At 38.0% G+C, this 22368-nt stretch overlaps 4 protein-coding genes and 1 non-coding gene across 5 annotated transcripts; 3 read left to right on the forward strand and 2 right to left on the reverse strand.

The window, feature by feature from the left end:
* Positions 1 to 194: 194 nt before the first annotated feature.
* On the forward strand, positions 195 to 9818 carry LOC141903073 (ras GTPase-activating protein-binding protein 2-like). Its single transcript, XM_074790960.1, has 12 exons — positions 195 to 332; positions 1027 to 1144; positions 2121 to 2202; positions 2300 to 2401; positions 2718 to 2886; positions 3507 to 3606; positions 3686 to 3933; positions 4212 to 4413; positions 4841 to 5022; positions 5160 to 5212; positions 5296 to 5355; positions 5640 to 9818. Exons 2-12 carry the CDS (start codon positions 1050 to 1052, stop codon positions 5898 to 5900), a joined length of 1554 nt encoding a protein of 517 aa, XP_074647061.1. The 5' UTR covers positions 195 to 332; positions 1027 to 1049; the 3' UTR covers positions 5901 to 9818.
* Positions 9819 to 10795: 977 nt separating this feature from the next.
* Positions 10796 to 14734, reverse strand: LOC141903565 (SPARC-like). Its single transcript, XM_074791738.1, has 10 exons — positions 14574 to 14734; positions 13650 to 13725; positions 13345 to 13374; positions 13178 to 13250; positions 12824 to 12939; positions 12600 to 12732; positions 12034 to 12116; positions 11831 to 11952; positions 11558 to 11700; positions 10796 to 11402 (listed from the first exon to the last, which is right to left on the reverse strand). Exons 2-10 carry the CDS (start codon positions 13716 to 13718, stop codon positions 11272 to 11274), a joined length of 900 nt encoding a protein of 299 aa, XP_074647839.1. The 5' UTR covers positions 13719 to 13725; positions 14574 to 14734; the 3' UTR covers positions 10796 to 11271.
* Positions 14735 to 15539: 805 nt separating this feature from the next.
* Positions 15540 to 15612, forward strand: Trnar-ucu (transfer RNA arginine (anticodon UCU)). The gene has a single exon. It is a non-coding gene; the product is annotated as a tRNA-Arg (tRNA).
* Positions 15613 to 15937: 325 nt separating this feature from the next.
* LOC141903300 (large ribosomal subunit protein eL18-like) lies at positions 15938 to 18509 on the reverse strand. The gene is made up of 6 exons (XM_074791400.1): positions 18436 to 18509; positions 18235 to 18321; positions 18028 to 18135; positions 17578 to 17676; positions 17346 to 17469; positions 15938 to 16153 (listed from the first exon to the last, which is right to left on the reverse strand). Exons 1-6 carry the CDS (start codon positions 18436 to 18438, stop codon positions 16008 to 16010), a joined length of 567 nt encoding a protein of 188 aa, XP_074647501.1. The 5' UTR covers positions 18439 to 18509; the 3' UTR covers positions 15938 to 16007.
* Positions 18510 to 18644: 135 nt separating this feature from the next.
* Positions 18645 to 22040, forward strand: LOC141903921 (uncharacterized). Its single transcript, XM_074792304.1, has 6 exons — positions 18645 to 18911; positions 19067 to 19378; positions 19905 to 20222; positions 20308 to 20392; positions 20859 to 21064; positions 21193 to 22040. The coding sequence occupies exons 1-6, from the start codon at positions 18761 to 18763 to the stop codon at positions 21474 to 21476; spliced, it is 1356 nt and encodes a 451-aa protein (XP_074648405.1). The 5' UTR covers positions 18645 to 18760; the 3' UTR covers positions 21477 to 22040.
* Positions 22041 to 22368: the final 328 nt, after the last annotated feature.

Here is a 22368-nt window from a genome sequence, read left to right on the forward strand (position 1 = left end):
GGTCCAACTTGGATTTATCGAAAGAGTAAATTAATGAAATCAAGCTTCAATTTCTTAGCCTATTTAATTAGACGTAGTGTGTGGATTGATTGTACAGTGGGTTTATAAATACTGGCTGATCCCTAGTAAATACGGGGCTCACACGGCGAAACGGACGGGTAATAGAGAACGTCGCGAGAACGGATCTGATAGTGACCACTACCGCGCAGCATAGTGTGCATGTGCTGACAATTCCCTCCTCTCTAAACACGATCTAAACCCTGTTTTAACACCGATACGACGCGTCTGATGTATTAATATCGACGGCTCTATATTAATCAGTTGCTATCGAGGTAAGATTTCTATTAAATCGTCTCAAATTAGGTGAATTATCGTTGAATTTTGTCTCGTGTTGAGGCGAATTTCACTCAGCCGTTTTGCTTTTGGGGTATCCATCCATTACGTCGTAGTAAAAAAGAAAGGATAAACCAGGGTCTGTCGCCATTCAGATAGTTTTTTAATCAATTTTTGATTTAATTCATAGCGAGAAATATCTTTTGAACACTCGAATTTGTTCGGTTTTTGATTGCTAGTGGATATTTTATTTCGAGTCATGATGCATAATTACTCACTCACTCATTGTGAAATCGCTACTTTGCACTTCAATTGCTCATTATTGTCGGGGGAAGCCTATAGAAATGTGTATAGTTGGTTTTAATCTTGTGATACAAATATTCAAACATTTAACAAGTTTAATATCGATAGATTGTATTGGCCTTAGATAAGGTTTCACTTTAGTTGATGATGCATCATTTTTGTGAAACTTGGAAGTCTGCAGTTTCCCTCTTTTTCAATGTATTCCGTACATAATAGTGCTGGGTCAATCCAGTTTCACAAAAAGGTTTACCCGTAGAATAAAGTGATATCTATGAATTAATTCAATTTAGAAGTTGATCCTATTATATTTGTGAAAGTGATTTGATAGATTGTAGGCCTAGACGAAGTATGAATGTTTTATCTGATGCCTTACTCTCTCTTGTATTTCAGCTAATCACTGTAAAAATCAAGTCATGGTCATGGAAACGCCCACTCCACAATGTGTTGGTCGTGAATTTGTGAGGCAATATTATACAATGCTTCACGAGGCGCCGCAGTATCTTCATAGGTTAGTATATAACTCCAACAATCCCTCTCACTCAGTCCAACCATAGAACTATAAGCGAATGAGATCGTCGACAAAAATACAGCTACTGTCTGTCACACATGCTCTTCGTGCGACGTTTTGGTCCGTAATTTCGTTAATAATCGGTTGATCTGTAAATATTATGCATCAGTTTGTTCAGTAAGGAATTTGCATTCAGAAATAAATCATGAACTGGCAGAAATTTGTTTGTGTTTTCTTCTATCAGCGATAGTTTACCTAGCATACGCTCGCGTAATGCTGAAAAACGGCTTTTATGGCCCGTCACGTGGCGCCACCTACTGTATTTTGATATGCTAATGAGCAGGTGATGACGTCACTGTAACGTTTCCGAGCGTCCGCGGAGCGGATTTTTCAGCATTACGCGAGCGTGTATGCTGAGTAAACTATCGCTCATGAATGAAAACAAAAACAACTTAAGTGAAAATTTCTGAATGCAAATTCCTCACTGAACAAATTGATGCATAATAAAGGTAGATAAACCGATTATTGACGAAATTACGGACCAAAACGTCGCACGGAGAGTAGGTGTGACAGACAGTAGGTACTATTGGTAATCTTGTGTTTAGTGCCCTCATGGTTAGCAGTAATCAATGATTTTATCGACCGGTTGTCGGTCATTATTCATAATTAGCGGATTTGTTTAAGTTATAAAACTCAACCACATGTTTTAAGAAAAAACTATGCATAATGCTCGCCAAAAATGTATCTGGGAATCTGTTGTTGATCGACATCTATGTGGGTGCTAAACAACTTGAAGATCATAAAGGCAAATGTGTAGTGAGTCACTGTGACGTCACAGAGTTCGTCTTTCCATTTGGTCAACTCTCAACAAACCCACCATCCCCCCTGGTTAGATAGGATCGCAACTGCTATCGCTCATCCAAGCCATTACTTCACTGTAATTCATGTTCTTATGATTAATATTTGGTATTTGCAGGTTTTATAGTCAGAATTCCAGTTTTGTACACGGCGGTGTTGAGAAACCTGGTGAAGAACAGCCTCCTGTAATGGGACAATCGGTAAGTGTATGACTGATCATTACAATATTCTCAGTAGAATCATTACGTTGACTCCTTATTAAATACATCGTGTATCATTTTAATCTTGTGTTTCTAGGAAATACATAAGAAGGTGATGTCATTGAACTTCAGAGATTGTCACGCTAAGATCAGACAGGTTGATAGTCAGGCTACTGTTGGTAGTGCTGTGGTTATACAGGTAATAACATAGATCATTTATCTTTCAGTAGCTTTGTTTTAGAGAAAATTGGAGGGTATTGACTACTCACTGGAAAAGTCAGATAATTTGAATTTTTGGTGTCTTGTTCTCGCTGGTGACAAATGGCACGAGGAACCTCTTAATAAGAATCAGTCCCCACTGAGGATATCTAACGATTGTTAGCAGTGAATGCTTGGTCAAGGATCAGGAAAATAGATCTGGAAAATTTGGAATCCTTAATTCATTCTATGAAGACTCCGTACAGATCTGCTTTGCTTGTGTACCTGTCGTGATATATTGTTTATTGTTTCTACAGGTAACCGGTGAACTATCTAATAACGGTCAACCGATGAGACGCTTCATGCAAACGTTCGTTCTCGCTCCTCAATCGCCGAAGAAATATTACGTGCATAACGACATATTTCGATACCAGGACGAAGTTTTCTCCGATTCTGATGAAGAGAAAGATGAAGAGGAACTGATTGGTAAGATGACTATAGAACCCGCTTCTTAATATACGCGAGTCTCTGACCTGCCATTTTGGAAAATATCTGCCAGTTCCTTAAAATCTGAGGCAAGCATAGTCTAGCGTAGATGAGGGCCCTGGTTCCGTAGTCTAGTCCCTATCTGATCTAAAGAGTGGACTTTTGTTAGATGCGTTATACAACCAAGATGGTCTTAAGCCGGGCGTAGGTCGACCTTGCGACGCGATCGTTGCGTTGCGTCACAAGTGGGCGTAAGACGGTTGCGACGCGATTGTCAGCGACTAGTTGCTCCCAGTCGCAAGAGCGCGTTGATCGATAGCGACGGTTGCGTCGCGTCGCAGAAAGTAGAACATGTGCGACTGGCGTCGCTGGCAGTCGCAAGGTAGCGTAGGTCGGTGAGTCGTTGCGACGCGATCGTCACTGGCGGTCGCAGTGAATCGCGTCGCAGTGTCGCAAGGCCGACCTACGCCCGCCATTAGACTGTTCTTAGTGGAAGTCATGACTATGGACGGGTCTCTCAGTTGATAATACATGATACTCGGACTGCCTCGTAATTCACTTACACGATCTACTGTTTTGTTCATTCGCGACTTCATTGTGATGTGATTTTGATTTTACAGATTCTGAGACTGAGATTCTGGAAACGGCGTCGCAGCCCGACGAAGTGCAAGAAATGCCGATTTCTAGCTACGAACAGCAAGTGAATCCGCCGATCATGAGGTGTTTCAATCATTCAATTTCCACACTTTTATCATGTGATATTTCGATGATATCTAACCATTGATCGATTGTTTTGTAGCAATGGAACGTCTCATTTGATCGATGGTCCCGTTGACACGTCTCAGTCCGATATCGATCCCGAACCGATAACGATCTCAACCGCCGGCGCCCCCTGCGTGGAGGACGTCGTTCCGGTTGTTCCCGTAGAACCGGAGGTCGATGAAGAGCCTGAGGAGGAGAAACAACGAGAGGAGGAACCGCCGACTGTCATCATCGGTAAAGAGGAAGAACTAGAAACTGAACCGCTTTCTGAACAGGACATGCAAGGTTGGTCCTTAAGATTGTTTGTAGTAAGATGGAACAAATCTTATCCCCACTCAAATCAGGGAAATTTGTTGAGAAATTGCTAGATCATGCTTAAATTCGTACGGTTTCTGTCTATGTCTTACGTATTTGGCTGGTTAATTGTGGATTCTTAGCAGATCTTAAGTCGGTGAATAGTCAGCATAAAAGAAGTGACTTGTCCCTGACTATATCTTTAAAATTCTCCCTGAATTCCGCTCTGAATCTATTCGTTTATAATTTGTTCTGAATTGTTTTTACAGAGGCTCCGAAAACGTTCTCATGGGCAGCGATGGCGAGTAAGACACCATCGGCGGGAGGAAGCAGTGCTCCGATTACTGTACCTGCTGTGTCTAATAAACCGGTACCTGCAGCACCGAGTAAACCTGCTGCCGTAGCTGCATCTGAAGTGGTGAAAACGACGGAGGAGACGAATAATGCACCACAACCTCAAAGACCACCAAGGTTTGTAGATTACTGAAATCTTTATTAGTGCTGTTTCCATGGCTCGATTTTCGCGTGTTTCCTAGTATCTCGAGCAGACCTGATTGCATCTTCTATTTGAGTGCAGTTTCTAAAATCTTTGCTCTAAAATTCACATAGATGATAAAATGTTCTCTGAAAATTGGGATTATTTCTTGGGAAAATCAGGGAATTCTTAAGTTTTTTCGTAAAAAAATCAGGCAGAATTTGAGTGGCAATGGGAACCTCTTGATAAATGTAGCCCCCACCCCCACCCCTCCTTAATTAGGGATTCCCTGATCTGAAAGAACTATGTTTTAAGTGGGACTGAGTAAGAGACGTTTCAGGGGGGTAGTGCTGTGACTGCCTTACAGGGGAGTCCTGCAACTGTTCAGCTGATAATTATTTTGTATTTTGCTGTGTATTTCAGGTCAGCACGTGAGAGATCGGGAGCTATAAGAGAACGTGGTAGTCAGGGTGGTAGTGTTGGTAGAGGAGAATCTGGGGAGATTGATGAAAGTAGAAAACAGCGATGGCCCGATCATCATCAGTTGTTCGTCGGTAATTTACCGTTGGACACGACAGTAGAGGAACTACGAACTTATTTTGAAGGTAATTGTCGAGTTTGAAATCTTAATGGAACTAGGAATGTCGTGGTCCTGATGATAATTTAGTTCGAGTCTACCTGTATTTGTATTTCCTCAATCTGAATTGTCTCTTTAATGAGTCGTGTGTTTTGTATTTGATAGATTTTGGAAAGGTTGTCGATGTACGAATAAATACTAAAGGCACGGATAAAAAGGTAATTTCAGTTTCCTGATGCGACTAAACAATGAGCAGCATTTGTATGAGTTTTGAGTCACTGATTGCTTTCATTTATTTCAGCATTATGGTTTTATATCATTTGAACAAGCGAGACTCGTCAATGAAATACTTAAAAATAGAGTAAGTTTCAATTTAGATATCATTTTGTTTGATGGAGATGCGAATGTTTGTCACACTACTTTCTTAAGTGATGTCACGTCTTATAGTCATCAGATTTTACATATATAAACAATCGCGAAATGCATAGAATGTAGTAATGGATTGTCTTTTATCATTTCCACAAGAAATAGCATTTTGTACGTCACTGCGTTTCAGTGATTCTTAAACGCATTCTGTGGTCGGGGATATTTGTTAGTTTCGTTAGTCACCAATAATAAGAGATCTGTTTGTTTCGTTATTTGCAGAAAGATTTAAAGAAATTCCGTAAAGATTACCCTCGGTTAAACGTGGAAGAGAAGAAACCTCGCAGTGATCTCGGACGCCCGGGTAGCGGACTCAGGCCGAACATGCGCGGAGGTAGTATGGGATTAGGACGCGGTGGAGGTATGAGAGGAGGTATGCGTGGAGGTATGTCTATCGGAGGTAACCCTCGAGCGGATACTCGCGGAGGACGAGGCGGTCCCCCCGGTACGGGCGGTGGTTTTAACGGACCACCGAGGCGTTAACAGGAATATCAGTGCTCTCTCGGAGAATGTATGCAATTCAAGCCCGCGTCGGACCAGGAGATATCGGTTGACACTAAATCGAGGCTTCGCGCGTTGCTCGCTTTGTCGTAGAAATGACTTTAACTCTCAGGTGTATATGTGCGTGTTGGAGTGTGCTAGGTGTTACGACGACAGGGCTGCGACGTGTTGAGTCTGGATTAAACGTAACTCCGGGAATAAATACATCAGTAATTCATTTGTAGATAAATTCACCGCTGTTGAAACCGACGCCTATCTTTAAACCAGTTCTATATTTAAACTGTTTTAAACCATTCCTCTGTTCGTCTTTATACATAAATCATTCGTATGGTTGTATATATCACAATTTGCAGATTCCTGATTTTTGTAAAGGTTAAGTTCGAAGTTTTTCGGGGTCCCCTATGTAACATGTGAATTTGCTCATGGTTGTCACGCGAACGATATTGAATCCTTCAGAAATTTCGGAGAATAATAATTTGATTTGACGGTACGATTAGTTTCATCTCTGTTGATCAGTGGATGACGCAAGACCAAAACAAACATATATGAATTCTATGCAACATTTTGATTTGAAAATATTTTCATTTGTTTCGGGTTTTCTTTTTTTGTTCATCAGATTTTGAGATATCGTTATTATTCTCCGCGTGGCAATCGATCGATAATATCATTAATGATTTCATAGTTTTGTTCAGTTGTTTATGAGTTTGATCAGTTGTGCATAATAGTTCTATCAGATATTTGGGTCCTATTGCTCATGAGTTATTGTCAGCGAACCTGTGGATAGCCGACTGGAGACAATTTAAACTGTATTGTCACCGGTCTTATTTATACGATGGTGGAACTTAAACCTATCGAGCTATTAGTGAACCCTGCACTGGAGTTAATTGGGTTTGAATTATGGAATATAATCATGTATAAGAATAATGGCATTGGTTAAAATGTGCTACTTGATTGTAGTCGAATATTCAAGTAGACCCTCTTGAAAAAAGTAGTGTATAATAAGTGTTGAATCCGAGAGAGTACTAGATGTTGAGAGTGAAAGTGCCTGTCTGTGTCTTCATATCTAACCCGACATTTACCGGACGATGGTTGCTATGGATACTGCGACGAATCAACGTTCGTTGTCGTCGAGGAAAAGTTTTACGTGCGGGGAAAAATGTGGGGTTTTCATCGTTTTGTGTCGTTTTATTTTATGTAATTAGAAAAAAAAAAGTAAAAGTTGTTTTTAAGTTTAGTGGTAGTTTGTAGCAGTTTGTATGACATGTACTGTTTGTTTGTCGTATGACTCCTGAAACTCCTCCTGGGGGTCAGTCTCTGGGCTGTCACTCCTCCTGGGGTCAGTCTCTGAGCTGTCACTCCTCCAGTGGGTCAGTCTCTGAACTGAAACTTAACCGTTTATATCGGAAGTCTTGAGTGGTTGGAGCCAGCAGGCAGATCTGCTCCCGGTTTAGACTGACCCCGATACAACATGTGAGACGTTGTCTTCATGTGGCGTTTTTAGCTAAGAACTATTCACGATTATTAGTCATTAACAGATTATATCTCGAAAAAAAATCATTAGTATTATGAGTGTTGCTAGGTGACGTGAGAGCGTACATGAGGGGTATCAATGCACCCATCCTCCCGTCCGTCTATACGGCAGTGGCGGGTAATTTTTACTACTTTTGTAACCGGTTAGTTATATATATCGTATATAGGTGGCGTCTCGGTCATTTTCAGCAGAATTAATTCATTAATTTAAAGTGATTGTAAATATTTAAACGCTGTTCTCTCTGTTGGGGGTTCGCTGTTACACCTCACCGGTTGACCTCTCGCGTCATCTAGCCTTACGTGAAAATGGTAATAATAATAATAATAGTTTAAGAATAAAGAAAAGAGATATAGAGAAGAAGATATTATTTTTTATGCTTCAGTGGTTTGGCACACTGATATCAGTATCTCTCGATATCTATAGTGCCATTTGTACAGGACGTAACTTATGTGTGATATTTATATATATATATTTTGACTGCCTTATACATTTGAATGAGGGGTTTATCCGATACTGAAATATAATTGATGTAAAAATGATGATAATAGTAATAATGAAAATGATGTTAAATGAACAAGAAATTATTATTATTATTTAAGTTTAGACAATATGTGAACTTATGAAAACAACATTTCCTGTTTGCCAAAATACTTAAACTTTACCCGGCTTGTTTTCAATAGATTTCGATAGTTGACATCAAAATTAGTGATTAGTTTTACAGCTTCGCACTTTTCCTTCAAATGTGTCATATTCTACTGTAAAAAATTCTGTTTCGAATAAATAGACTCTGGATAAAGTTGTTGAATCCAAAAATGTTGAATCCAAATCATTGAATAAGATGGGAATTTCAGATCAGTTCCAAAGCTTCAACTTAGATTTCGTTGGATGAAATAAACAGCAAATTGTTCAATATTTTCAATTCAATGTTTGGTATTACAGTAATTGTTGTTCTGATTTGATTAAGTTAATGACCTTGTCCTGGGTTAAGTTAGTTGTTTCTGCAAACGGTTACGGTCTAAGGTCATTGCGATATTAATCATCAGTTCATGTGAAAAATTAGTATATTTTTTTTAAATAGTTTTTTTCTCCGCATACCAGACGGTCCTGGTGTGCGTAATAGTCTTGCATTTAAACTTAACTTAGTAATTTTAGCGAAGAAATCGGGCGTTGAAGTGAAAGAACCTCTGAATCGAAACCGGTTATACATCGCGTCTCTACCTTGCAGTGAATATTCGGGCAACACAGGGATAGGGAATTTAGATAGCTGTGATAGATTTCATAGCGGATCAAGTAATAATATGAAAAATACAATGTGCTAAGATTGTGGACTTTTTCTAACCTGTATAAAATGTAATAGTTGTAGCGCTGATGTATTTTGTAGCTCACTCTTAACGAGCTTAAATCCTGTTTTCGATTTTGTAATTTTTAATTTCATTTTATTTTTGGTTGATTTCTAAATCTATTTTATATGATTCTTGTTCCAGTTGATATATTGCGGACAGTCAATCTGTCAATTGAAAGAACCCGGAGATTCAGGGTTCCAGTGTTCTCCACTACAGGTTTTAGAGGGGCAGCAACTCCTTTCATTTTTACATCCACTCCTCTGAAAATCTGCCACCCCTTATGAAACATATCTTGCCCCATTCAGAGTGGATGTCAATATTCTATCAATGCTGAGATTGCTTCGAAATATATCGAGTTAATGGAAAAAATAGAAGATAACACCAACAACCAAATTATTGTATTTTTGGGGGATTGAAAGCCTTGCTACTAAAGCAGCCACGATGTCATACACCTAACAAAGAATGCAGCCCCTTAGAAATTCTAGTATATGGAGAACATTTGTGGTTCAATACCTAGGAATCAATCCTGAATATTCTTTCTCCTGTAAATAATTAAGAAATCAAAAATGCAGAATGCACTGCAATCTTGATGATTGACAGATTGAGCCGATCTGATTGAATTCACAGTTATCTATTTATCCCTCTCTTTCTCCTGTGTTGCCCTGTAATAATAATATTGTAGTCACTAATTCTTACTCTACCGCATGCTTTTTTAAATCAGGCAAAAATTGTTCGCTTTCTGAATTAGAGAAAAATCTGTTTATTCGCTCTCCGCATTATCATTATTGTACCTTACTTTTCTTGAAAAGAAAAAGAGCTGTTAGATTTTGTTATGAAACGTGCTGTGTATTTCATCATTGCCGATGCCTTTTCATTTTGTGCCTGTACTCTTCTCCCCCACTGCCGATTGTCGGCACCAAACAAACAAGATGGTTTTTAAAATCTCCCAGCAATTATTTGTAGTACAGGGATTGTAATTATGTCTGGCTACAGATGTTTTGACAAAGAAAAAAAATTCCTAGGAAATTTTCTCAAAAAATATTCGATTCTCTTTGCTTTTACTTTCTTGCCGTCTTTGAGAGGAGCGTTCTAAGACAGGTGTGTTGGTGTGCCGACGTTATGCATGGTTTGTTATTTGGAAAAAAACTCGTGAAGACCCTCATATGTGCTTACTTTTCACAGAAAGTGCTAAAACTGGTATTTTTAACTCATAATCTGAAAAAATATTTGTCACAGCAATCGTATTCGTGGATACTTAGTGTTGATCAAATGATCCGAATGAAATATCTGTATTCCTCACATCCCGCAGTAGAATTGCGAGGCTGTATTGGATCTCAACCGTTCAGTGCTGCCCCTATGAATAACGATAGCGGAATTTCTGTGAACTAAAATATTCGCACTTATTTACCGCCGAAATATGAAATTTCCTTGTTACGTACAATACAGACCTGTGACACCTTATCATAATATGCGGTGGAACCTCGTTACAACAAACTCGGATACAACGATTCATCGGATATAACAAATATATAATCTTTGTCCCAAGTGATAAAATTTAATTAATTTCATACTGGATATGACGGACACTCTATTTTCTGGTCCCGGAAGTTCGCTGTAACGAGTTTCCAAAGTATCAAATGATACTAGGAACCCGCCCTAAATTCGTAAATTGTGACTTGTAATAAGATACTTCCATATTTTTTTAGGTAACTGAGTTCTTTTTTTGCCAAAACTCACTTACTTATTAATTGGTTGTAGCATGAATTATTCATTCACATTATTGAATGATCATTCATCGAAATGAAAAACTTTCACTCTTTTCCGACAAATACGAACAGACAACCAGTCTATGCCTGATCCCTGGTGGATTTTCAATGAACTAATGGAGATAACCCCTTCTTGTGGAATTTTGATGAACTGAAGTGCAGACGCTTCATTCAAACCAACAACACACTATTTGTAATTCTCGATGGTCGCAGCTGCTCATTATACAAACAAAACTATTTTCGTCTATAACGTATGTCATTCATGCGTGCATTTTTATTGAAGCTTCTTTCACAGTTACAATGAGTACTAAGTCTGTTGACTCCAAACATTTTACTTTCTTGAATAAATGAATGACCCACGATTGAACTTAATCAATGTTAGCGGCAGAATGCTAGAAGATGACTGATTTAAGACCCTCTACAAGGGGAAGGATGCTCTGTAAATTGAATAAGCGTGTCACTCATTTCTAGTATTTACTCTAAAGCATACAAAAACGTTATACCACTGTGATTTATGTGATTATGAATGGATTCAAATATAATTCCGTGAATAAAGATTACGTAAGTTTACCTATGAGACAAGTAGTAATAAAGTTATGAATGTACTGATTTTATGGTAATTAGAATTTCATTTAACCCAATTAATGCCTTAATTAATCAACAAATAATAGTTTTAAAGATACATTCAAATCGTTAAGGAACAAGTATAAAGTTTATTTTGATGGTTCTTCGGGGGATGCCTCTTCGTCAGTTTCTCCTCGTGCCGCTGCTTCCTTGGCTAGTCTAGCTGCTTCCTTAGCCTGTCTCTCGCGCTGGAAATCTCCGCATACATTCTTCACTTGATCTGGAATTAGAGAAGGGAAAAACAATTTTAAATAGCACCGATGATACGCACAAAAATTGCAAATTGCAAAGTCTGAGTCGAACTTCATATAGCTCTACTGATGCACAGTGTATGAACAAAAAAACTAAAATTGAAAATCCTCTCATATTATTTACCTTTTTCAAGACCCATACATTCTCCCCATTCTGCTAGACTAATTCCTCCACCGCCTCCACAGTCCTTCAGGAAGTCTGTTATACAATGTTCAATTACCATCATAGGCACAGTTATCGCTTCCAATTCTTCTCCATTTATTTCACTGTGTTCAATTATTAGAAAAAGATGCATCATCATGGGGGGCTCTAGCAGGGGATGGGAGTGCGAACGGCCCGCCAACTTTTTTTTAGAAAAGTTCTTTTGCTAGGCTGTTTTGAATATTTCGAATTTACCCATCTTCGTCGACATCTAAATCACAGAATTTCCACAATGTTGGATTAATCCACGGAGTATCACTGCCTATTGCACCTCTAGCTAACGCGAATCCTGCTTGTCCCAATGTGCCTCTTCCAGCCTGAAAACAATGTGGACGCCAAAATATTCTCATTCTCGCTCAAATAGGAAACTATCGGGTGAATATGAATTCAACACGTACCAAATCAAACATAGTAACAGTCATCCATCGTCTTATCCTTAATGGAAATTCGTCCTTCTCATCTTGTGTGCACTCAGCGATATCTGTCAACAAAATCACAGCAAATAGTTTTTGAGAATCCACAGAACATGAATGTGTTCATTGGAAAAGATATGGGTCTTCGAATCATAGATATATTTTGCAGGATCAAAGGATGCTTGACCATGAACAGGGCACCTTCGAGCCGGATGCGAAAAGACCACCTCATGTAACAGTTTGTCCACTGGCATAAACTGCCTTTCTACATTTTGAACCTTACGAATGAGATGTTTAGAACGAAGGGTGGATCAAGGGTCTGATCCATGGAGGGGTGCAATAGGGCAAGTCATGTATATAATGAAAAGAAAGCTCGTCGCAAAACATTAACCAATTTTCGAAAATACTGAGGACAAGCACATTTTTAGGAATACGTAGGTTAATTTTTTTCATTTTCCGTCAAATTTCAGGGCAACTTGACATTTCTAGGGGGTGGGGCACCCCCTGTGTTCTCCCCTTGGAACCGCCCCTGTTTCCGATATGCGACGTACATTGACAAGCTCCGTAATGTTTCAATCTGGCTGAACCTTTTCCATTGCAGCCGGGCTCCTTGTTTTTACACATACAATTCTGTCGTTCCATCTCGCACAAACTCGCAACCGTTTCGTTTCGATTATTGCAGACCTAAGTAAACCATGTAGAAAAACACTTTTAACATCAGTTCTATTTTCTACGAAGTTGAAAAGGAGAAGACGTCTCTAAACAGTTCTCTTACTCGCATCCGTTGGTTGTATGCCGGTGGGCAGCTCGTTTGGCAAATACATTTAGCGGTGTAATCCTCTTGCGTTTCGCATTCCATACCTTTCGGACATTCTTTGGTCAAACAAGGGTCTTAACGATAAAGACAACACGAGAAAAGATAATTCAGGGAAATGCACAAAATCTAGCGATGTAAACTAAAACGTCGGTTGGAAAATTACTTCTAAGCACATGTATACAAGAAAGATTCTGTTTCTATACTGATATAGGTCCCCCTTCATATTTTACATTTATTTTCAAAAATAACTCATGCGATTATAAGTACGATGACGTCATCACGTCTGCGCGTAATGTATGACCTTGACCTTACCGACTGGTTCCTCGGGACGTTTATAGTCGTACTCTTCTTCTTCCCCGTTCTCAGAACCGGCATCAGGTCCATCCTTTTAAACAATAATCAACAACATCATATATGCACGTCAAGTATTTTTATACATAAATATCATGTTTGTTTAAAAATCATTTATTGTGTCTTACTAAATCTCCTACGTCTGGTTGTGGTGACGTCTGAAATTCGAGTAATATTCATAGTTTATTACAAAGAAACCCGAAACGATATGCATATGCGGGCACTAATATAAACATATGGAATTAAACAGTTTCATGTTATTTTTTTCTATCATGAAATATTCCATGAAAAATTCTCATTATTTCACTTTTAACACAATCACTGAAAAATCGGTAATTTTGAATCGAAGATTAGTTCATTTACATACGTATGTTAAAACGTCTGCAGAACACGTGAAACTACTCATTTTATCTTGATGTCTGTTTGGCCTTACCTGAGAGCGAACGTACGTTAAAAGTATACTGCATAGGAGCAATGCCAGACTCCAAGATAAAACCTTCATCCTGAAACTAAAAAAGTTACGCATCTCGCTACAGTGCACCTCCACTACCGATTATCGCGACGGGTACATATCTTAACTCCAAGGCGTGGCCAGACATTTTATCTTTAGCATACAAATACATACTAAGTACATTTCAGGGTCAAATAGGATCGATAAGTCATTGCGAGCGGTCTGATACGCAAAACTTTTTGGTGGCCCGAAGTAAGTTGAGGCCAAAAAGAAAATGATCCCTTGAAAATTACGTTTAGCAATTCTAAATATCTGTCTGCCGTAACATATTTTTCTTAAGCGTGTCGAGCCATCAGGTATGATACACGTTTAGCTACTGAATGATGTTTATTTTGGCTACAGTCTCTGCAGTCGAGTACAAAAAAGCTGAAGTCATCGTTTCTAAAATAACTCCCGCTCATCAGTACATACACGCAAAACGTGTAAGCCTATGTGTAATATACAAGAAGCTGTTTTTGCAGTTTTTTTTTAATGAGAAACGATAAGTTTTTCTACATGAGGGATATTACATCCATTTTCACCAGATTAAGAGAAAAAAAACCAGTAAATTCAGCATATATTTGAGATTTTAAGATGATACAGAATTTTCGGCGAAAACCGTTGATCACATCTACGAAAATCTCAAAATGAAAGATGAATTTTGAAAGATGAATTTTGTGGTTTTTTTAACAGTATTTCCGAAAAAGATATACATTTTTTGATAAACTTTATGGTTTTAGCATCGAGTTATGAAAGTTATTTAGCATTCAAAAGAATCTTTTACATATATGATCAATTCTATATTCGATGTACGTGCGCTCACCGCACAAGAAAGCATTCTTTAATTAACTAGGGTTAAATTCCTACCTTTTCTGATCTTTCTTTTCAATTCTCGTTATATCGACTAATTCTTATCGAATCCGTGCCTCAAAATCCACACCTAGGAGTTCTTTTTTATAAGGGAGAGTTGAAAGAAAGCTCTCCCAATGTCTGCAGTGGTATCTTGATGCGGAGAGAAGTGCCTTGAAGAATAAATCGACGCGGTACGTGGTTATTTTTCTTGCCTCGCTAAAGACGGGATACCAGCTCCAGGTAAATAAAAACTGTATGATCCAGACTATACACATCACGATTTACAAGGCTAAACAAAATGGATTTATTGTTTCTCTGTTTTTCTAATCGACCGAGGTTGAAGGGGCTGGGCGAAGAGAAACGCCTACTGAGCTTAGGTAATAGCGGCAATTCAGCACTAATTTTCTGTAAATTTGTCGACTTTAAGATTCATTGATATATGGATGAGAGGGTGTGGTACTTACACCAGCGTTCATTATTATATTTCATTTTTAGGCGCACTAGTCCGATCGGCAGCTTGCGTAGGGGAGGGGTCCCGGGGGCCTTAAAAATGTGGGAAAACTAAATTCCAAAACAAAATTATCATGCAATTAAGTTATATTAGCAAAAAGTAGGGCACCCGGCCCGTGGAATCCACACTTATTATAAGTAAATTATTCATCACACCCGCAGTAATTACACTAGTTCCGAGAAATACCACTAGGATACCGTACGAGAATGCTACTAAAATAAACCCCGGCAAGCGAGTATCAACTCCCACGATACAGCTTTGGCGGCATTTCTCCGAACCAATGAAATCAATACAAGCTCCGATAACTAAAAAAACGGCATATGGCATATTTATTCGATTCTTACAATTAATATTAATTTCATGGCATTATCAATTGAATCAATCTGTACTTATACCAAAAGAATAGACTCAAATAATACAACGCTTAAAACAGAGAACAATTATTAACAATTTCGTGTGGTATGTATCCAGCCCTCGTGGCGCAACGGATAGCGCGCTGGACTTCTAATCCAGAGGTTCTGGGTTCGAATCCCAGCGAGGGTGAAAATTTTTCCCTCGTGAGCCGTCGACGCCACCAAAGACAGCAAACTTATTAACGTACTTTATCAGGCACCAATGAAATTCCTGTTATTTTGCGTAATTCCTCTGTTATTTCGTGCGTGTATACGTCAAACTATCAAAAGCACAAGGGGTCATTCATTTATTACGTACGCATTGGGGAGGGGAGGTCAGTGCAATTGCGTACTTTAAAGCATATTAAAAAGTGGCTGATTTTGAGTACGGGGTTGAAAAATTCAAATTGTATGCGTACGTAATAAATGAATGATCCCCTAACACATAATGTCAAACAATCAAAGCCAAAGAGATATTATATTGTAAACCATGAAAGGTATTTTTTTTTCCTCATTTCTGTACAAGACAAAGAAATCGATATAGATTTAGTTTTTATATCCTCTGCTGGCACGTCGACCACGAGCGCGTTCGAATTTACGTCCCTTACTTCGAACGAGAGGTTTCGAGTGACTATGAGGAACACCAGGAGCTCGGCCGAAATGTTTGTACGCCTCACGAGCTTTCCTCGGTCCTGCAAAAATAATCAAATCAAATATTAATCTATGTTCAATCGAAATCCAAAAACTGAAAAGAATTTACCAAGAGAGTTAGGATCAATTTAGTCTCACAATTGGAACCTTGAAAACAGGGCTTATTTGGACAATAAATTCAATGGGCGAATTACTGGGTAATGCAGTAGACTGATCACAATTCAAACCCTGAAACCTAGTAGCTGAATTGGTTAGCTTCGTTTTACTCAAAATTTGCGTTGAAACAATTTTTGACCCTAGTTCTCAACGTTACACCATCTGACTAGAGTAACCTCTACAACTGTACATTCCAACATTCAGCAGATATCACTCTACGGTCAAAAGATCTGACTTGAGAGCAGAGTCTATTGCATCTTCTCACTCAGATATCTTTCTCAAATATAAAGACCAGACTTCAGAGGTGTCAACCGTATCATCCAACTCTGATATCACTCTCAAGTCAAAAGATCAGACTTGAGCAGAGTTTACTGTATCATCCTACTCGGATATCACTCTCAAGTCAAAAGATCTGACTTGAGAAGAGTTTAGTGTACCATCCAACTCGGATATCATCCTCAAGTCATAAGATCTGAATTGAAAGCAGAGTATATTGCATCCTTCAACTGATTCAGATATATCTCTCAAATCTTAAGCTCAGACTTGACTCAGATAACACTCTCAAGTCAAAAGATCTGATTTGTCAATTTACTGTACCATCCAACTCACATTAATCTCAAATTCAAAGAGAGACTTGAGCGGAGTCTACTGTACCATCCAACTCGAGATATATCACTCAAATTCGAAGACCAGACTTGAGCAGAGTCTACAGATATATCACTCTCAAGTCATAAGATCTGAGTTGAGAGCAGAATTGCATCTTCCAACTGACTCGGATATATCTATCAAATCTAAAGATCAGACTTGAGAGGTGTCTTTGTGTATTGTCCAACTCAGATATCACTCTCAAGTCAAAAGATCTGATTTGTCAATTTACTGTACCATCCAACCATCAAAGATCAGACTTGAGTAGAGTCAGAATCATCTAACTCAGATATCATTCAACTTGAGCGGAGCCTTATTTTTCATCCAACTCAGATATTACTCTTAAATGAAAAGATTTAACTTGATCGGAGCCTACAATAGAACTTAATCATTTTGACATAAAATAGAAAGAATTTTTTGTGAGTTTTATACCTTGCATGAGGACAGTATTCTTTCCCTTCGGAGAACGAAGCGCTAACTGATCGAATGTGATAATTTCACCGCCGTTTTCTAGAATTCGAGCACGAGCTCCTTCAGTTATACGCAGAGCGCAAACCTGAAAAATATAGAAACAATTATCAATAACAGAATGACTGACTCGCTGTAGCTATCATTCATAGAACCCTGCCCGCTCCGCCATCTATGAATAAAGAAGTGAACTAACCTTCAGTTTTGGAACTTTCATCAGTCTGACATCATCAGTTACAGTTCCGACGATGACTGCTATTTTATCAGCACGTCCGGGTTTCTTCATCATTCGAACCTAGCAATTAAAACATAATCATTCATTCACTGCTGATCAGGAGCAACACGACAGACCACTATTGACCCCCCTTTCTCCCTATACGGGTCCTCCTTATTACCGAGATGACGTAAAATATGACTCCAGCAGGTATTTATTACTGATATAATATGATTTCAAGTGTTAAAATCGATAAGGAATAAATAAATATGTTATATTTCATGTCATCTCAGTTGATCTTGGCAATAAGGAGGACTGCCCTATACATCTCTCGTATCCTTAAACACTCCGTAAAATTGCACTAATGTGAAGCTCATTGGAAATGTGATTTGAAGGGACAAGAGATAATGTTGATTAGTAATGAATACTTACAAGACGAGCTATTGAAAGCGGTGGTCGATTGTTCTTGCTCATAAACAGTCGTTTCAGGATGATCTTATTGAACTTGGCGTTCGTTCGTCGAGCCAAGAATCTATACAGCTGAAAACATAAACCAAACTCAGTAAATCTATAACGTTAGAAAAAGCCACAATGAATAATGTTTGAAATATCGCCTTGTATCTCAACGGCAGCGCTTACCTTGACAAGCAGTAATAGATAAACATCCTTGCTTCGGGGTTCTTTTCGGACGACCTTACGGTCTTTATTGTGACGGATGTCGACACCCTAAAATAAGCACACATTTACGATGATATATATTAAACGGTTTTTGAGATTCTATTGATAGAGGAATGAACGGATGAAAGAAGATTTGATTAAAATGTTTATTTTATTACACACCATTCTGATTCCGGGTTCGAGAGAGGAAGTAGAAGAGAACTATGGGTAATTCGGTGTGGCTATGTGACTGTTGATGGCGCCACAGTCGTGAATCTGATATCTCATCTCGTTAGTCGATTGTCTAATATCTTGCAATAGTTCACAAGCTCGGTTATAGGTGGCAGTACGATCGAACGCGGAAATGTAATCGATGACATGTGCATGTGCGGGTAAAACATGCGTTTTTCACTTCACAGAATTCGACGAATATCCGCTATAAAGTATGAATGATACGTAACAACAACCACAAAGACTGATGGAACCAGTCTGAGTGAACCATAGAATCATGTATCAAATATTGTGCTGGTCTATTCTTCTGATTTGGGTGAACAGACTCGATGGAAAGGATGAAAAAAGTTTCAGAAGTTTTGATTCTCCATCATCATCATCAGCTGCAGCGCTGACAGATTTTTACAACGACGAATCTCTATCTTATAGTGAGTTGGTTCATCTGCATCACTTTCCACCAGTCATTTTGTTATCTGATATATCCTTTTTAGACTAATTAATTCAAAATTAATGTGAGCCTACTACCATTATTGTTAATCATCAATTTTCTAATGAACTACTAACTGTTCTTTATTTATTTTAGATGAAGAGAAGAGTTACTCATTGATATTAAATAATTCCGGTCCGGCAGTTCTGGACTCGACAGTCACATTCTCTGCGCATCTTATCGGAAAACATGCACCTGTTAAACCAGGTGAACTCGAATACCGATGGTGGGATGATATTGATCTTTTGCCAAGATATACATTTGGTGATTTAACCGGGACGTATAAAAGAGTTTATGAGTCGGTTAGTACGAAAAGTGGCAATTATTCGATGCAAGTGAAAGTATTCAAAAAGAATCAGATTTTATCGAAAGCGCTGGCGGAGGGCAAGATGTATTTCATTCTTACAGGTAGCTATTACATTATTATAAAAAACCCACAATATTGAAGATTATTAAAGAAAATGAGTTTAACTGATTTTTCCTACTCATCTTCATAGATTTGTTTGAATGAAAAATAGATGTTTTTCTAATAGATATCTGAAGATAGTCAGTATAAAGGATTTTCATTGCTTAATTTCAATAATGTGGGTCTTTCGTACGACTCGATCTTCATGCTCTTTGTGATTGAAATTACACTCCGATTGCCTGAAAATCATTCTTCCCAAAATTCTTCCCAAAACATCAGGGGCCGGTTGCTCAAAAGTTGGTTAGAGTTAACCAGTGGATAGTTGATATGGTGACAATTGAAATTTCATTGTTACTATGGTATTTAACAACTTGTTATCATTAACCAACCTTTGAGCAACTGGCCCCAGTATGACAAATTAGGTCTTTCGCCTACACGAGACTGTGACGAGTCTATGTGATTTCAATGATGAAATCTTTATAATCTTTACCATTGACATTATTTGTGGATTATTTAATTTCATGATAGATAAGCTGAATGTGGGAATAAAGGTTACTCAGAGAACATCTACTTTACAACCAAAAGTCGATACAGTTTCAACAGCATCACCATTCACACTGACGGCTATCATCCGAGATGATATCAGTTCACCTAAACTAACGTATCAATGGAATCTAAATGGATCGACTCCAAAAAATACAACGTCACAAAACAATCAGATCATCTTACATTTAAAAACGGTTGGAGTTTATAATATTGAGTTATACGTTAATGCAACATTCGAGGAACTTCCAGGATTTCCCATCACTAAATTTGGATATCTAAAACAAGTCTTATATGCCAAAGGTAAAATATATGATATTTCATATTACTCTATGTTATGTTTGACAGCTTATTCACCAGAAACCATCATTGATTATTCCCATTTTAGATCCAATTAGTAACGTAGAATTTCCTGAAAAGTCACTTTATAAAGTTGGAAATGTTTTCAAGACGAATGTGACATGTAGTTGCAGGTAAGTCAATGACCGTCCAGTAATATGACTATTTCATATTAGCGGTCAAACACAGTAATAAGGGATTTACATGATGGAACCTTTTAAGTTTGTAAACTTAACAGAATCTAATTTCTGTCGATCAGCCATCTGAATCTAATCATCTTCCCCTTATCCTTAGTCACATATTAGTCTATATAACACTAATTATTTGTATTTATTTATGTCTATTGAACTGTTTAACAACCTTATAACAATTGAACTATAATCAGCAGGTAAAGATATCGAATTAGGCGATGTTGATAATACACTGTGTTTATATAGTGACAGATTGTATATACATGTGAAACTAATTGAACGAATTGGAAATAAGTTGTATCCATCACCGTCCGAATCCAGTCATAATCCATAACCTCATAATTCAATCACTCACGCACATACATTCTGTCTTTACTGTAGTAATCTGAGAAATTTTGTTTGTTTTCAGTCCACCATCGTCATTATGTTGGAATTTCCGTAAGAAAGGAACTCAAAGACGTAGACCAATGATGTGTTTTTACTTGGATAAAAATTGTAATTTTCCGATTGAACAGCAGTTTAATGAGAGCGGCATTTACTTTCTACATGGTATTCTATTCAATGATATCAGTATTCGATATTTGGCTGCTTCTTTCCAAGTTTACGATCCAAAAGGTAAAATGAATGAAATGTTTCTAAAACTAAAAGGATTTGTATATTTACCAGAATACATTTGATTTAAAGCCCTAGAATTATGTAACTGTTTTTGCAGGTAATTGTAATGTCCCTCAATATATTTGTAGAGGAATTAGACGCAGCTCCGATAGTAATCCCGATTGTATTCGGTGGTCTCGGAATCGTAGCCATCATCATCGCGATCGTTTACCATTTTCGAGTGAACAGACGTCCCGACATCGAAGTCGCCAACTTCGGTTTCCATGGTCACCGCGTTCGAGAACCGAGGTGGTACGTTAAACTGAGTAGAAACGCGACGAGATTTCTATCGAAAAGTTTCCATCGGAGGAATAACGCCAACGTACAAGAGTGGCAGGACACTTCGAGCCAATACGGCTCCACAAAAACATGATTCACTATCGATGAATAGAATTCCATTATATATATTATTGTGACCATGCAAACTATACGCAACTTTCACAGTAGTTTTAGTTACTGGTATGTGATATATTTGATATACTGCTGTGCTCATCATACCGGTAATTACTATAAAGTAAGTAAATTGATACCTTGTTTCTCCTACAGCGTCAACTTTTAAGCTCAGCAGAAAGGAGAAACGAGGTATCATTTTTTTTCGGCCTAAGATGTTTCTTATTCACTAGCGGCTGTAAATATTTCACCAGAGTTCAGAAGAGTCGGAATAAAAATTCACCAAGTAAGGCAATGTATTCATAACTATTCCTCTCAAATTGAACTTGCGAGATTAAGGTTCCACAGGTAATATGTGATAAACGGTTTGTAATATTCGGACAATTTTGTCTTTAATGATTTCTATCAAGCTTGTTATTTGTATCTCAAATTAATATTTAGATTGTTAAAGTTATTTTTTAAATCAATGCATGATTATATATTATTAAATGTACATGAATACGGAATCAACTTCAATTGTTTGTTATTTGTGCTATTTTCATATCAAATCAAGATGCCAAATAAAATGCATTATCAATGCTCAAGATTTTTCTCGTGCTTAATTCGTTGACATCCACTTTTAACATGTTGAGAAACTTGCAGGTTCAGGCCAGTCCTGGATACAGATGGTAATTCTGAGTGAACCACCAGGGGGTGTTGTGTCTAAATATATCTGATGATGCCAAGGTCCTCGGTGGACCACCAGACATAAGGTTCTAGGTAAACGGCTATGATGCTCTCGACGTACAATAAATCCTCATGCGGTGAATAAAAATAAAGGACGAACAAATGAATTTAAATCTTTACACTCAATTTATTTTAAACATATTACATAT

This window comes from Tubulanus polymorphus, chromosome 4, assembly GCF_964204645.1.
Source record: "Tubulanus polymorphus chromosome 4, tnTubPoly1.2, whole genome shotgun sequence".
Lineage (NCBI taxonomy): Eukaryota > Metazoa > Nemertea > Palaeonemertea > Tubulaniformes > Tubulanidae > Tubulanus > Tubulanus polymorphus.